This window comes from Notothenia rossii, assembly GCF_949606895.1.
Source record: "Notothenia rossii genome assembly, chromosome: 1".
NCBI lineage: Eukaryota > Metazoa > Chordata > Actinopteri > Perciformes > Nototheniidae > Notothenia > Notothenia rossii.
In genome coordinates this window covers 50,511,826-50,529,106 of record NC_136912.1, presented here as the reverse complement: position 1 = coordinate 50,529,106, position 17,281 = coordinate 50,511,826, and the positions used below count along the sequence as shown (strand labels likewise).

General features: G+C 46.0%; 1 protein-coding gene across 5 annotated transcripts in view; it reads left to right on the top strand.

Moving 5' to 3' along the window:
• Window positions 1-17,281, top strand: part of LOC307030360 (uncharacterized protein) — an 84,482-nt gene that overhangs the window by 32,625 nt on the left and 34,576 nt on the right. Inside the window, exon 1 of one of the 5 annotated variants that reach the window (XM_079666730.1) lies at window positions 16,603-16,927. The exons of the other annotated variants lie outside the window; for them this stretch is intronic. Coding sequence (XP_079522856.1) covers window positions 16,614-16,927 — 314 coding nt within the window. The 5' untranslated portion in view covers window positions 16,603-16,613. Of the gene's footprint in view, window positions 1-16,602; window positions 16,928-17,281 lie in introns of those variants that run through there. 5 annotated transcript variants of the gene reach the window in all.

Sequence of the window (17,281 nt, the reverse complement as noted above, 5' to 3'; positions counted from 1 at the left end):
GATGGATGTAAGGGAAGAGGGGGAGGGGTGTGGTGCCTAAACGCTGCTCTGCTTAAGGATGAGAAATACAAAAAGATGATGAATGAATGGTTAAGGAAGCAAGAGAAAATGGATGGTGAGGATGAAGGAGAATGGTGGGAGGGCCTAAAAAGAGAAATAAAAAAAATGAGCATAAAGTTCAGTTGTGGAAGAAATAAAAGAGGGAGAGAGAGGGAGGAGAGGTTAAAAGAGGAACTAAATAAAGAAGCAGAGAAGATAGAGGGAGAGGTAGGGAGAGATTTAGGGGTCTACAATAGTCTTAGGGATGAGTTAGGGATAGTGGAAAGAGAGAGGTGTATGGGGGCAATAGTCAGGAGTAGGGCAAGATATTTAGTTGAAGGGGAAAAATGTACAGGTTTTTTCTTAGGGATGGAGAATAGGAAGCAGGGGAACAATCAGATTAGGCAGATAGAGGGTAAGGGGGGTGAGATTATTAAAGACTTAGTAGGGATAGTTAAGAGGGTGGAAGAGTTTTATAGAGAGCTCTTCCAGGAGGAAGTTAATGAAAAAGAGAGCCTGGAAAAGACTCTGGGGAGCATGAGGGCGGTGTTGACAGAAGAAGGAAGAGAGTTGTGCGAAGGGGAGATGGGAAAAGAGGAAATAGAGGCAGCAATAGATGGCATGGGCAAAAATAAAAGCCCGGGACTAGATGGCCTAACTGCAGAGTTCTACATGGAATTTAAGGCTGTGCTAGTCCCAATGTTGAAGGAGTTGTTTAAGAGCTTCGAAGAGAAGGATGAACTGCCGGACGGATTGTCAACAGGGGTGATTAGCATATTGTACAAAAAGGGTAGTAGGGATAAATTAGGGAACTATAGGCCGTTAAGTATGTTGAATGGGGATTATAAGATTATGGCACGGGTGTTATCCAATAGAATGAAGAGGGTTATTGGTGCGGTGGTGGGGAGCACCCAGGCATATAGTATTCCTGGAAGGGATATATGTGACACAGTTTGTAGTATTAGGGACACGGTAAATCATATGAAGGGTGGAGAAGGAGGGGTGTTGGTAAGCTTAGATCTGAACAAGGCGTTCGATAGGGTTAATCACATTTATTTATTCAGGGTTTTGGTAAAAGCAGGGTTTGGGAGGGGGTTTGTTGGGTGGATAAGGAGAATATATAGGAAAGCCATGAGTTGCTTTAAGGTTAATGGGATCATCACAAATGTATTTAAGTTAGGGAGATCCGTCCGGCAGGGATGCCCTCTATCGGCGATGCTCTATGCATTATCAGCGGAGCCCCTTGCGGCTTTGCTACAACAGAATGAGAGGGTAAAGGGGGTGATGGTGCCGGGGGGAGGGATAAGTGTAGTATTCCAATATGCGGATGATACTACAATCACCGTAAGAGACATGGAAAGTGTAAGAGGGGTCTTAGAGAGTGTGGAGATATATGGAAGAGCTTCAGGGGCTAAAATTAATATGGAAAAGTCAGAGTACATGGTGCTGGGAAATGGTGATGTAGGGAGAGAGGAGTTAGGTTTAAAAGAGAATAAGGAATATATTAGGGTACTGGGTATTAATGTGGGTTTGAAGGACAGAGAGGGGAGGGATGTGCAATATGAGGGAGTGGTGGGTAGTTTAAAAAAGACCCTAAGCTTCTGGAAACTGAGGAGATTAAAACTGAGGGGGAAAGTTATAGTAGTAAATGGTCTCATCATGAGCAAGCTAGTTTATGTAATGAGTGTAATGGAGGTGCCAGACAGAGTAATAAAAGAGGTAAATAAAATAGTGAGTGAGTTCATGTGGGAGGGGAAGGGAGTGAGGATAGCTAGGGAGGTTCTAGAGAATGACTATAAAGATGGGGGGCTAAAACTAATAAATGTGGAAAGGAAGATGAAAGCAATGAGGGTTAAAACGATGATAAAATATCTAAATAAGGGAAATAAGCATGTGTGGAAAGAATTTTTGAGAGACAGTATAAATAAAGGAGGGGGGTGTGGGGACAGTGGGATATTTATGCGCTTTAAGAAAGGGTGGATGAATGGAATGAATGATTTTCAAAGGGAGGTGATGAATGCGTGGGGAGAGTTCTTGGGGAATGTGAAGTATGAATGTGAGAATGCGCAGCAGGTATGGAAACAACCCATATTCCAAAACTATAGGATAATGAAAGAGGGCGAAGTATTATTTAATTTACCAATGTGGAGGGCTGGATTTAGGGTAATAAGAGACCTAGTCTATGAGTATGTTCCGGGGTTCATGAGGGCTCAAGTTATTGTTGATGGGACAAGGGAAAATAATCTGTTAATGGGGGGAAGGACAGCGGAAGGCATGATGGAGAGCATCAAAGAGGGGATGCCGGTGGAATGGAGGAGGATGGTGGAGAGCAAGAAGGTGGGAGGGGGCGAAAGTGAGGTAGCGCTATATGTGGGTGAAGGGGTGAAGCTGGGAGACCTTAGCATGAAAAGGATATACAAAACCCTTGGGAAGGGGGATGCAAGGAGACCAGCATCAGAAAAGGTATGGGAAAAGGTGATGGGGGGAATGGATGTGAAAAAGATGTGGGTGAATCTGAGAGTGAAAGGGAATAGTGTGAAGGGTGAGCACTTTGATTTCTGTTTAAGGCACAACAGGGTGTTCAACAATTTAATAATAAGTATGTTTGACAAAGAGGTTAAGAGAGAATGTGATGTGTGTAAGTTGGGAGTGGAGAATTGTATGCATGAGTTTTTTGAGTGTGGGGAATTAAGGGGGTTCTTTGGGAAAATAAAAGAATTGATATGCAGGTGCTGGGATGAAGGGGTGTTAAAATGTCTAGAGTGGAAAGAATTGTGGTTGTTTGGGTTGAGTGGGAGAAGGGATGGGTGCAATGTTGATATGTTAAATCTATGTTTAAGCCAGGCAAGATATGCGGTGAAAATAAGAAGGAATGTAGCACACTATGAGGGGAGAGTTGATGGAGTGTGGGGAATTATGAAGAGGAATATAATGAGGGTTGTTGGAATGTTATATGTGTACAAAGATAATGAGATGTTCATGAAAGAACATGTTGATGGTTGTACACTGATAGAAGTGAATGATGGACAGCTTAAGTATAATTTTGAAAAATAAGGAATGATGACCTGTGAAAGGGGAATAAATGTAAAAGAATGGTGGATTAGGGATGTCGGGGAAGTGAAAGACAAGATAGGACTGTGATGTATACTTTGTATTAAATGCATTGGGGTCCTCTTCTTTTTGGGGGATTTGTTATGCAATGTGAGTGTTTGTTTAATCTGTGTGAAAACATTTTGATAATAAATAATAAAAAGAAAAAAAAAAAAAAACGCTCGCCCCTGGATGCGGTTGGTCGCTTGTTCGAATCCATGCTGTGGCATACTTTTTTTCATTTTCACCCTTTTTCTATGGATCTCCAAAAAGTGAACTTTTACATTTTCTGAGTCTGGAGGAATTCAAGGGGAGTTTTCAGGGGAGTGCGTTCTCTTTGCCATCTCCTCCCTGTGTGTGCGTTGCTGCATGCAGCAGCTGCGTGTGTGTGTAAACTGCCCCTCCCCCTCGCAAGCAGGCGGGGGAGAGAGAGATATTTCGTCTCGATTTACACATGCTATGACTCCGGGGGTACTTCCATTCGCTTCGTCTTGATCTGTTGATGTTATTTCATGTCTCGTTTGTCCATTGTGACGGTGGTAAAGCAAGGGAAATGTCCCGGAGATATACTGAGAAATCTTTGTAAAAGCATTTTCCTGCGATCACAGCTGTTCACAGCTACGAGGCTGGGACCGCTTCCATTCGCTTCGTCTTGATCTGTAGATGTTATTTCATGTCTCATTTGTTCATTTTGATGGAGAAAAAGTTGTACATTTAGTGAATTCAGAGTGTCTAAGCTGCACAAGTAGGCATGTTTGAGTACTCAGGTCCAGTGGCTCACTGCGTTAACGCTCGTCCCTGGATGCGGTTGGTCGCGTATTCGAATCCATGATGTGGCAAAAAAACAAACATTTTCACCCTTTTTCTATGGATCTCCAAAAGGTGAACTTTTACATTTTCTGAGTCTGGAGGAATTCAAGGGGAGTTTTCAGGGGAGTGCATTCTCTCTAATCAATGAGCTAACTGAAGCTAACCAATGAGCTAACTGAAGCTAACCAATGATCTAACTGATGCTAACCAATGAGCTAACCCAGGCTAACCAATGAGCTAGCCCAGGCTAACCAATGAGCTAACTGAAGCTAACCAATGAGCTAACCAAGGCTAACCAATGAGCTAGCCCAGGCTAACCAATGAGCTAACTGAAGCTAACCAATGAGCTAACCAAGGCTAACCAATGAGCTAACCGAGGCTAACCAATGAGCTAACTGAAGCTAACCAGGGCTAAACAATGAGCTAACCGAGGAATGAGCTAACCCAGGCTAACCAATGAGCTAACCGAGGCTAACCAATGAGCTAACTGAAGCTAACCAATGAGCTAACCCAGGCTAACCAATGAGCTAACCGAGGCTAACCAATGAGCTAACTGAAGCTAACCAATGAGCTAACCCAGGCTAATCAATGAGCTAACCCAGGCTAACCAATGAGCTAACCCAGGCTAACCAATGAGCTAACTGAAGCTAACCAATGAGCTAACGCAGGCTAACCATTGAGCTAACCGAGGCTAACCAATGAGCTGACTGAAGCTAACCAATGAGCTAACCCAGGCTAACCAATGAGCTAACTGAGGCTAACCAATGAGCTAACCCAGGCTAACCAATGAGCTAACTGAAGCTAACCAATGAGCTAACTGAGGAATGAGCTAACCCAGGCTAACCAATGAGCTAACTGAGGCTAACCAACGAGCTAACTGATGCTAACCAGAGAGCTAACTGATGCTAACCAATGAGCTAACCCAGGCTAACCAATGAGCTAACCCAGGCTAACCAATGAGCTAGCCCAGGCTAACCAATGAGCTAACTGAATCTAACCAATGAGCTAACCGAGGCTAACCAATGAGCTAACTGAGGCTAATCAATGAGCTAACTGATGCTAACCAATGAGCTCACTGAGGCTAACCAATGAGCTAACTGAAGCTAACCCAGGCTAACCAATGAGCTAACCGAGGAATGAGCTAACCCAGGCTAACCAATAAGCTAACCGAGGCTAACCAATGAGCTAATTGAAGCTAACCAATGAGCTAACCCAGGCTAACCAATGAGCTAACCCAGGCTAACCAATGAGCTAACCGAGGCTAACCAATGAGCTAACTGAGGCTAACCAATGAGCTAACTGATGCTAACCAATGAGCTAACCCAGGCTAACCAATGAGCTAACCGAGGCTAACCAATGAGCTAACTGAAGCTAACCAATGAGCTTACCCAGGCTAACCAATGAGCTAACCCAGGCTAACCAATGAGCTAGCCCAGGCTAACCAATGAGCTAACTGCATCTAACCAATGAGCTAACCGAGGCTAACCAATGAGCTAACTGAGGCTAACCAATGAGCTAACTGATGCTAACCAATGAGCTAACCGAGGCTAACCAATGAGCTAACTGAAGCTAACCCAGGCTAACCAATGAGCTAACCGAGGAATGAGCTAACCCAGGCTAACCAATGAGCTAACCGAGGCTAACCAATGAGCTAACTGAAGCTAACCAATGAGCTAACTGAGGCTAACCAATGAGCTAACCGAGGCTAACGATTTACACATGCTATGACTCCGGGGGTACTTCCATTCGCTTCGTCTTGATCTGTTGATGTTATTTCATGTCTCGTTTGTCCATTGTGACGGTGGTAAAGCCAGGGAAATGTCCCGGAGATATACTGAGAAATCTATGTAACAGCATTTTCCTGCGATCACAGCTGTTCACAGCTACGAGGCTGGGACCACTTCCATTCGCTTCGTCTTGATCTGTAGATGTTATTTCATGTCTCATTTGTTCATTTTGATGGAGAAAAAGTTGTACATTTAGTGAATTCAGAGTGTCTAAGCTAAACAAGTAGGCATGTTTGAGTACTCAGGTCCAGTGGCTCACTGCGTTAACGCTCGCCCCTGGATGTGGTTGGTCGCGTGTTCGAATCCATGCTGTGGCAAAAAGAAATTAATTTTCACCCTTTTTCTATGGATCTCCAAAAAGTGAACTTTTACATTTTCTGAGTCTGGAGGAATTCAAGGGGAGTTTTCAGGGGAGTGCGTTCTCTCTAACCAATGAGCTAACTGAAGCTAACCAATGAGCAAACCAAGACTAACCAATGAGCTAACTGGGGCTAACCAATGAGCTAACTGATGCTAACCAATGAGCTAACCGAGGCTAACCAATGAGCTAACTGAAGCTAACCAGGGCTAAACAATGAGCTAACCGAGGAATGAGCTAACCCAGGCTAACCAATGAGCTAACCGAGGCTAACCAATGAGCTAACTGAAGCTAACCAATGAGCTAACCCAGGCTAACCAATGAGCTAACCGAGGCTAACCAATGAGCTAACTGAAGCTAACCAATGAGCTAACCCAGGCTAACCAATGAGCTAACCCAGGCTAACCAATGAGCTAACTGAAGCTAACCAATGAGCTAACGCAGGCTAACCATTGAGCGAACCGAGGCTAACCAATGAGCTAAATGAAGCTAACCAATGAGCTAACCCAGGCTAACCAATGAGCTAACTGAGGCTAACCAATGAGCTAACCCAGGCTAACCAATGAGCTAACTGAAGCTAACCAATGAGCTAACTGAGGAATGAGCTCACTGAGGCTAACCAATGAGCTAACTGAGGCTAACCAAAGAGCTAACTGATGCTAACCAGAGAGCTAACTGATGCTAACCAATGAGCTAACCCAGGCTAACCAATGAGCTAACCGAGGCTAACCAATGAGCTAACTGAAGCTAACCAATGAGCTAACCCAGGCTAACCAATGAGCTAGCCCAGGCTAACCAATGAGCTAACTGCATCTAACCAATGAGCTAACCGAGGCTAACCAATGAGCTAACTGAGGCTAATCAATGAGCTAACTGATGCTAACCAATGAGCTAACTGAGGCTAACCAATGAGCTAACTGAAGCTAACCCAGGCTAACCAATGAGCTAACCGAGGAATGAGCTAACCCAGGCTAACCAATGAGCTAACCGAGGCTAACCAATGAGCTAATTGAAGCTAACCAATGAGCTAACCCAGGCTAACCAATGAGCTAACCCAGGCTAACCAATGAGCTAACTGAGGCTAACCAATGAGCTAACTGAGGCTAACCAATGAGCTAACTGATGCTAACCAATGAGCTAACCCAGGCTAACCAATGAGCTAACCGAGGCTAACCAATGAGCTAACTGAAGCTAACCAATGAGCTTACCCAGGCTAACCAATGAGCTAACCCAGGCTAACCAATGAGCTAGCCCAGGCTAACCAATGAGCTAACTGCATCGAACCAATGAGCTAACCGAGGCTAACCAATGAGCTAACTGCATCTAACCAATGAGCTAACTGATGCTAACCAATGAGCTAACCGAGGCTAACCAATGAGCTAACTGAAGCTAACCCAGGCTAACCAATGAGCTAACCGAGGAATGAGCTAACCCAGGCTAACCAATGAGCTAACCGAGGCTAACCAATGAGCTAACTGAAGCTAACCAATGAGCTAACCCAGGCTAACCAATGAGCTAACTGAGGCTAACCAATGAGCTAACCGAGGCTAACGATTTACACATGCTATGACTCCGGGGGTACTTCCATTCGCTTCGTCTTGATCTGTTGATGTTATTTCATGTCTCGTTTGTCCATTGTGACGGTGGTGAAGCCAGGGAAATGTCCCGGAGATATACTGAGAAATCTTTGAAACAGCATTTTCCTGCGATCACAGCTGTTCACAGCTACGAGGCTGGGACCGCTTCCATTCGCTTCGTCTTGATCTGTAGATGTTATTTCATGTCTCATTTGTTCATTTTGATGGAGAAAAAGTTGTACATTTAGTGAATTCAGAGTGTCTAAGCTGCACAAGTAGGCATGTTTGAGTACTCAGGTCCAGTGGCTCACTGCGTTAACGCTCGTCCCTGGATGCGGTTGGTCGCGTATTTGAATCCATGATGTGGCAAAAAAACTAACATTTTCACCCTTTTTCTATGGATCTCCAAAAGGTGAACTTTTACATTTTCTGAGTCTGAAGGAATTCAAGGGGAGTTTTCAGGGGAGTGCGTTCTCTCTAACCAATGAGCTAACTGAAGGTAACCAATGAGCTAACTGAAGCTAACCAATGATCTAACTGATGCTAACCAATGAGCTAACCCAGGCTAACCAATGAGCTAGCCCAGGCTAACCAATGAGCTAACTGAAGCTAACCAATGAGCTAACTGAAGCTAACCAGGGCTAAACAATGAGCTAACCGAGGAATGAGCTAACCCAGGCTAACCAATGAGCTAACCGAGGCTAACCAATGAGCTAACTGAAGCTAACCAATGAGCTAACCCAGGCTAACCAATGAGCTAACCGAGGCTAACCAATGAGCTAACTGAAGCTAACCAATGAGCTAACCCAGGCTAACCAATGAGCTAACCCAGGATAACCAATGAGCTAACCCAGGCTAACCAATGAGCTAACTGAAGCTAACCAATGAGCTAACGCAGGCTAACCATTGAGCTAACGGAGGCTAACCAATGAGCTAACTGAAGCTAACCAATGAGCTAACCCAGGCTAACCAATGAGCTAACTGAGGCTAACCAATGAGCTAACCCAGGCTAACCAATGAGCTAACTGAAGCTAACCAATGAGCTAACTGAGGAATGAGCTAACCCAGGCTAACCAATGAGCTAACTGAGGCTAACCAAAGAGCTAACTGATGCTAACCAGAGAGCTAACTGATGCTAACCAATGAGCTAACCCAGGCTAACCAATGAGCTAGCCCAGGCTAACCAATGAGCTAACTGAATCTAACCAATGAGCTAACCGAGGCTAACCAATAAGCTAACTGAAGCTAACCAATGAGCTAACCCAGGCTATCCAATGAGCTAACCCAGGCTAACCAATGAGCTAGCCCAGGCTAACCAATGAGCTAACTGAATCTAACCAATGAGCTAACCGAGGCTAACCAATGAGCTAACTAAGGCTAATCAATGAGCTAACTGATGCTAACCAATGAGCTAACTGAGGCTAACCAATGAGCTAACTGAAGCTAACCCAGGCTAACCAATGAGCTAACCGAGGAATGAGCTAACCCAGGCTAACCAATGAGCTAACCGAGGCTAACCAATGAGCTAATTGAAGCTAACCAATGAGCTAACCCAGGCTAACCAATGAGCTAACCCAGGCTAACCAATGAGCTAACCGAGGCTAACCAATGAGCTAACTGAGGCTAACCAATGAGCTAACTGATGCTAACCAATGAGCTAACCCAGGCTAACCAATGAGCTAACCGAGGCTAACTAATGAGCTAACTGAAGCTAACCAATGAGCTTACCCAGGCTAACCAATGAGCTAACTGAGGCTAACCAATCTGCTAACTGAAGCTAACCCAGGCTAACCAATGAGCTAACCGAGGCTAACCAATGAGCTAACTGAGGCTAACCAATGAGCTAACTGATGCTAACCAATGAGCTAACCCAGGCTAACCAATGAGCTAACCGAGGCTAACTAATGAGCTAACTGAAGCTAACCAATGAGCTAACCGAGGCTAACTAATGAGCTAACTGAAGCTAACCAATGAGCTTACCCAGGCTAACCAATGAGCTAACCGAGGCTAACCAATGAGCTAACTGAAGCTAACCAATGAGCTAACCGAGGCTAACCAATGAGCTAACTGAGGCTAACCAATGAGCTAACTGATGCTAACCAATGAGCTAACCCAGGCTAACCAATGAGCTAACCGAGGCTAACTAATGAGCTAACTGAAGCTAACCAATGAGCTTACCCAGGCTAACCAATGAGCTAACCCAGGCTAACCAATGAGCTAGCCCAGGCTAACCAATGAGCTAACTGCATCTAACCAATGAGCTAACCGAGGCTAACCAATTAGCTAACTGAGGCTAACCAATGAGCTAACTGATGCTAACCAATGAGCTAACCGAGGCTAACCAATGAGCTAACTGAAGCTAACCCAGGCTAACCAATGAGCTAACCGAGGAATGAGCTAACCCAGGCTAACCAATGAGCTAACCGAGGCTAACCAATGAGCTAACTGAAGCTAACCAATGAGCTAACCCAGGCTAACCAATGAGCTAACTGAGGCTAACCAATGAGCTAACCGAGGCTAACGATTTACACATGCTATGACTCCGGGGGTACTTCCATTCGCTTCGTCTTGATCTGTTGATGTTATTTCATGTCTCGTTTGTCCATTGTGACGGTGGTAAAGCCAGGGAAATGTCCCGGAGATATACTGAGAAATCTTTGTAACAGCATTTTCCTGCAATCACAGCTGTTCACAGCTACGAGGCTGGGACCGCTTCCATTCGCTTCGTCTTGATCTGTAGATGTTATTTCATGTCTCATTTGTTCATTTTGATGGAGAAAAAGTTGTACATTTAGTGAATTCAGAGTGTCTAAGCTGCACAAGTAGGCATGTTTGAGTACTCAGGTCCAGTGGCTCACTGCGTTAACGCTCGTCCCTGGATGCGGTTGGTCGCGTATTCGAATCCATCATGTGGCAAAAAAACAAACATTTTCAACCTTTTTCTATGGATCTCCAAAAGGTGAACTTTTACATTTTCTGAGTCTGGAGGAATTCAAGGGGAGTTTTCAGGGGAGTGCGTTCTCTCTAATCAATGAGCTAACTGAAGCTAACCAATGATCTAACTGATGCTAACCAATGAGCTAAACCAGGCTAACCAATGAGCTAGCCCAGGCTAACCAATGAGCTAACTGAAGCTAACCAATGAGCTAACCAAGGCTAACCAATGAGCTAACTGAGGCTAACCAATGAGCTAACTGATGCTAACCAATGAGCTAACCGAGGCTAACCAATGAGCTAACTGAAGCTAACCAGGGCTAAACAATGAGCTAACCGAGGAATGAGCTAACCCAGGCTAACCAATGAGCTAACCGAGGCTAACCAATGAGCTAACTGAAGCTAACCAATGAGCTAACCCAGGCTAACCAATGAGCTAACCGAGGCTAACCAATGAGCTAACTGAAGCTAACCAATGAGCTAACCCAGGCTAACCAATGAGCTAACCCAGGCTAACCAATGAGCTAACCCAGGCTAACCAATGAGCTAACTGAAGCTAACCAATGAGCTAACGCAGGCTAACCATTGAGCAAACCGAGGCTAACCAATGAGCTAACTGAAGCTAACCAATGAGCTAACCCAGGCTAACCAATGAGCTAACTGAGGCTAACCAATGAGCTAACCCAGGCTAACCAATGAGCTAACTGAAGCTAACCAATGAGCTAACTGAGGAATGAGCTAACCCAGGCTAACCAATGAGCTAACTGAGGCTAACCAAAGAGCTAACTGATGCTAACCAGAGAGCTAACTGATGCTAACCAATGAGCTAACCCAGGCTAACCAATGAGCTAACCGAGGCTAACCAATGAGCTAACTGAAGCTAACCAATGAGCTAACCCAGGCTAACCAATGAGCTAACCCAGGCTAACCAATGAGCTAGCCCAGGCTAACCAATGAGCTGACTGAATCTAACATATGAGCTAACCGAGGCTAACCAATGAGCTAACTGAGGCTAATCAATGAGCTAACTGATGCTAACCAATGAGCTAACTGAGGCTAACCAATGAGCTAACTGAAGCTAACCCAGGCTAACCAATGAGCTAACCGAGGAATGAGCTAACCCAGGCTAACCAATGAGCTAACCGAGGCTAACCAATGAGCTAATTGAAGCTAACCAATGAGCTAACCCAGGCTAACCAATGAGCTAAGCCAGGCTAACCAATGAGCTAACCGAGGCTAACCAATGAGCTAACTGAGGCTAACCAATGAGCTAACTGATGCTAACCAATGAGCTAACCCAGGCTAACCAATGAGCTAACCGAGGCTAACCAATGAGCTAACTGAAGCTAACCAATGAGCTTACCCAGGCTAACCAATGAGCTAACCCAGGCTAACCAATGAGCTAGCCCAGGCTAACCAATGAGCTAACTGCATCTAACCAATGAGCTAACCGAGGCTAACCAATGAGCTAACTGAGGCTAACCAATGAGCTAACTGAGGAATGAGCTAACCCAGGCTAACCAATGAGCTAACCGAGGCTAACCAATGAGCTAACTGAAGCTAACCAATGAGCTAACCCAGGCTAACCAATGAGCTAACTGAGGCTAACCAATGAGCTAACCGAGTCTAACGATTTACACATGCTATGACTCCGGGGGTACTTCCATTCGCTTCGTCTTGATCTGTTGATGTTATTTCATGTCTCGTTTGTCCATTGTGACGGTGGTAAAGCCAGGGAAATGTCCCGGAGATATACTGAGAAATCTTTGTAACAGCATTTTCCTGCGATCACAGCTGTTCACAGCTACGAGGCTGGGACCGCTTCCATTCGCTTCGTCTTGATCTGTAGATGTTATTTCATGTCTCATTTGTTCATTTTGATGGAGAAAAAGTTGTACATTTAGTGAATTCAGAGTGTCTAAGCTGCACAAGTAGGCATGTTTGAGTACTCAGGTCCAGTGGCTCACTGCGTTAAAGCTCGTCCCTGGATGCGGTTGGTCGCGTATTCGAATCCATGCTGTGGCAAAAAAAAAAAACTTTTCACCCTTTTTCTATGGATCTCCAAAAGGTGAACTTTTACATTTTCTGAGTCTGGAGGAATTCAAGGGGAGTTTTCAGGGGAGTGCGTTCTCTCTAACCAATGAGCTAACTGAAGCTAACCAATGAGCTAACTGAAGCTAACCAATGAGCTAACTGATGCTAACCAATGAGCTAACCCAGGCTAACCAATGAGCTAGCCCAGGCTAACCAATGAGCTAACTGAAGCTAACCAATGAGCTAACCAAGGCTAACCAATGAGCTAACTGAGGCTAACCAATGAGCTAACTGATGCTAACCAATGAGCTAACCAAGGCTAACCAATGAGCTAACTGAAGCTAACCAGGGCTAAACAATGAGCTAACCGAGGAATGAGCTAACCCAGGCTAACCAATGAGCTAACCGAGGCTAACCAATGAGCTAACTGAAGCTAACCAATGAGCTAACCCAGGCTAACCAATGAGCTAACCGAGGCTAACCAATGAGCTAACTGAAGCTAACCAATGAGCTAACCCAGGCTAACCAATGAGCTAACCCAGGCTAACCAATGAGCTAACCCAGGCTAACCAATGAGCTAACGCAGGCTAACCATTGAGCTAACCAAGGCTAACCAATGAGCTAACTGAAGCTAACCAATGAGCTAACCCAGGCTAACCAATGAGCTAACTGAGGCTAACCAATGAGCTAACCCAGGCTAACCAATGAGCTAACTGAAGCTAACCAATGAGCTAACTGAGGAATGAGCTAACCCAGGCTAACCAATGAGCTAACTGAGGCTAACCAAAGAGCTAACTGATGCTAACCAGAGAGCTAACTGATGCTAACCAATGAGCTAACCCAGGCTAACCAATGAGCTAACCGAGGCTAACCAATGAGCTAACTGAAGCTAACCAATGAGCTAACCCAGGCTAACCAATGAGCTAACCCAGGCTAACCAATGAGCTAGCCCAGGCTAACCAATGAGCTAACTGAATCTAACCAATGAGCTAACCGAGGCTAACCAATGAGCTAACTGAGGCTAATCAATGAGCTAACTGATGCTAACCAATGAGCTAACTGAGGCTAACCAATGAGCTAACTGAAGCTAACCCAGGCTAACCAATGAGCTAACCGAGGAATGAGCTAACCCAGGCTAACCAATGAGCTAACCGAGGCTAACCAATGAGCTAATTGAAGCTAACCAATGAGCTAACCCAGGCTAACCAATGAGCTAACCCAAGCTAACCAATGAGCTAACCGAGGCTAACCAATGAGCTAACTGAGGCTAACCAATGAGCTAACTGATGCTAACCAATGAGCTAACCCAGGCTAACCAATGAGCTAACCGAGGCTAACCAATGAGCTAACTCAAGCTAACCAATGAGCTTACCCAGGCTAACCAATGAGCTAACCCAGGCTAACCAATGAGCTAGCCCAGGCTAACCAATGAGCTAACCGAGGCTAACCAATGAGCTAACTGAAGCTAACCAATGAGCTAACCCAGGCTAACCAATGAGCTAACTGAGGCTAACCAATGAGCTAACCGAGGCTAACGATTTACACATGCTATGACTCCGGGGGTACTTCCATTCGCTTCTTCTTGATCTGTTGATGTTATTTCATGTCTCGTTTGTCCATTGTGACGGTGGTAAAGCCAGGGAAATGTCCCGGAGATATACTGAGAAATCTTTGTAACAGCATTTTCCTGCGATCACAGCTGTTCACAGCTACGAGGCTGGGACCGCTTCCATTCGCTTCGTCTTGATCTGTAGATGTTATTTCATGTCTCATTTGTTCATTTTGATGGAGAAAAAGTTGTACATTTAGTGAATTCAGAGTGTCTAAGCTGCACAAGTAGGCATGTTTGAGTACTCAGGTCCAGTGGCTCACTGCGTTAACGCTCTGATCACGCCCGCTAGGAGCGCATTGAGAGTGAGCAGTGTATGTGTGGACGCAAAAGTTTGGGACGAATTTGGACAAAGTGGAGCAAATAAGACGGTTTTTGCACTTTATTTTTGGACAAACAGCCCCCCAAACAGCTCTGCTGTCGGGGGGGATACTTTCAAACCGTGTTTTGTGAACATCAGAGGAGAAAATACGAGGAGCAACAGCGCGAACGCAGCGAGAGTGCTGGAGGAAGCAGGTCAATTGTTTGCTGAGGAAACGGGACAAAGTGTTTAAAACAAGCGTTTTAATCGCGATCTTTTCCGGCAAAACCCCCCCCCAAACAGCTCAGCTGTCTGGGGGGACAAACATTGAAGGTGCGTTGTGGAGAAAATGGAGAAAAGAACGGAGAATAAGGACGTGAATCCTGGAATGTCTGGAATGTCTGGAATGCGGGGGGCGGCGAAGAAAGCGGAAGAAGCCGAGCTGAATGCAGCGGAGCATGCTGGAGAAACGGGAGGAAAACCGACAATGCAGACGGATACTGAGGGCTCTACACAAGGAAAGGATGTAAGAGAGGCGGCCTGCATGATGGGAAATATAAGGAATGAAGAGGAGAAAGCGAAGCTGCTGCTGGAGAGGAAGCTGGATGAGAGGAGCCGGGAGGAAAGAGAGGCGGAAAAAGCCGGACTAATGAAAGGAAAGGCTGGAAAGAAGGGAATTATGGAGAGAGAAGAGGAGATGGGTGCATTTCAATCCGGAACAAGCACAACAACGGCTTCAAAGAGACTGGGAGGAGGACATTGCGGAGCGGAACAGAACCCGGAAGAGGGCGCGAGGAATAGCAGCGGAGGTATTAAGGAACGCGCAGGGAAGAGCGGCGAGGCTCTAAAGACAAGCGGAGGGTCAGAAAATGCACAGGAGAGTGCGCAGAGAAGAACAGAAGAGGAGGAAAGCCGGGAGAACACGGGAGAAGGACAAAAGTTCGTGAATGGAGACGACGGAAGGAAAGAGGAGGGTCCTGGACAAAGAAAGAAAACGGACGGAGAAAAAGAGAGAAACAGTTTGAAACAGGGCAGTAGCCAAGTAAAAGAGAGGGGGGGAAGGGTGGGAGAAGGGAATGAGGACATTAGTTACCGGGCGGATCTGACACTGGCGGTGACGGTGGAGGGGGGCTTGGGAAAGATTACAATGTTGGACATGCTGTGTGAAATACAGGATGAGTGTGGGGAGGTGCTGGGATGCAGGCTGAAGGGGGAAAGGTATGAGGTGACAATGAGATATGTGGAGGGAAAGAAGAGATTGCTGGAGGGGCTGAGGGTGAAGGGGGTGGTTATAAAGGCAGAGGAGTTAACTGCGATGGAGGTGATGGTGTCCTTTATGTACATGCCGATATATATCGAGGATGACCAGATCCTGAGGAGGCTGTTTGAGTGGGGGGTTAAGGCGGTTTCGCCCATCAAAAGACGTTATGTAAAGAACACCAGGGAGGGGATGAGGATAGCGGACGGGACACGCTTCCTCAAAGTTTCTCTTAATGAGAAGGTAACATCACTGCCGTACTCGACACAATTTAGAGTGGAGGGGGGGGCAGAATACGTAAGGGTCATACATGACAGACAGGTGGCGGTGTGCAGAAACTGTCTAAGGGCGGGGCACATTTTTAGGGAGTGTCCGGAGATAAAATGTTACAGGTGTGGGGGTGTTGGGCATTTTGCGAGGGATTGTGCTGGGGAAGAGAGGGTGAGAAGGAGAGAACAGGCCAGGCCTGAAAAGGAGGGGGAGAGGGAGAGGTACAATGTGGAGGAGGAAGCGGAGCAGGAGGTGGAAGAGGTGGATAAAGAAGAGGGGGGGGGGGAGGATGAGGAGGCTGAGGAAGTGATAGAGGGAGAGAAGGTGGTGGCGGTGGGGCAGAAAGAAATAGGGGGGGAACAGAAGGAAGGAGGGAAGAAAAGACAACATGAGGGGGTAGCGGAGGAGGGAAATGAGGGGACACAGACAGTGGGGAAAGGGAAGGGGAAAAAGAAGAAAACAAAGACGGAGAGAAAGAAAAGTCCGAACGGCGAAGGTGTGGAGAAGGAGGAGGTGACGGCGGTGGAGGAGAGAGGAGAATCGGTGATGGTGGTGGAGGAGAGAGAAGAAGCGGAGAAGGTGGGGGAGCAGAGAGTGGAAGATGAGATTACGTTGCTCTTGAAGGACGATGACGAAATCATAGAGGTGACGGTGGGAGAGCAGGAGATCGAGGAGCGGGTCGAGGTTCCGAGGACCAGGGGACGGAGTAGGAGTCCGATGACGCCTGGGAGAGAGGGATCGAGGGTCGGAGGAGGTGACTCAAAACCATCAGGAATAACCGTGAGAGGGAAAGTGAAAACACGTTCACAAGTGGAGAAGAATGTGAAAGGAGTCGGTGGAGATGAACTGGACAGCGAAAGGTGAGCTGAAGGAGAACTTTTGGAATACTCCAACGCTAATCCCCTTTAAATAACAATGGTGAAGATTGTTTCTTTCAACGGCTGTGGCCTGGAAAAGAAGGACAAGTGGGAACAGAAATTTTTTTTCAAACTTTACATGCAATGGTGACGATATGTACATTTAATGGCCGGGGGCTAAAAACAAAGGACAGAAGGGACAGGGCTTTACTGCTATGTACAGCTGATGTAATATGCCTACAGGAGACACACTGGGACAATGAAAGTGTGGGTGATGTGATAATGGGATGGATGGGGAGGGTATTTTTCAATAATGGTGGTTTGAATGCAAGAGGGGTGGCAATATTGTTTAGAATG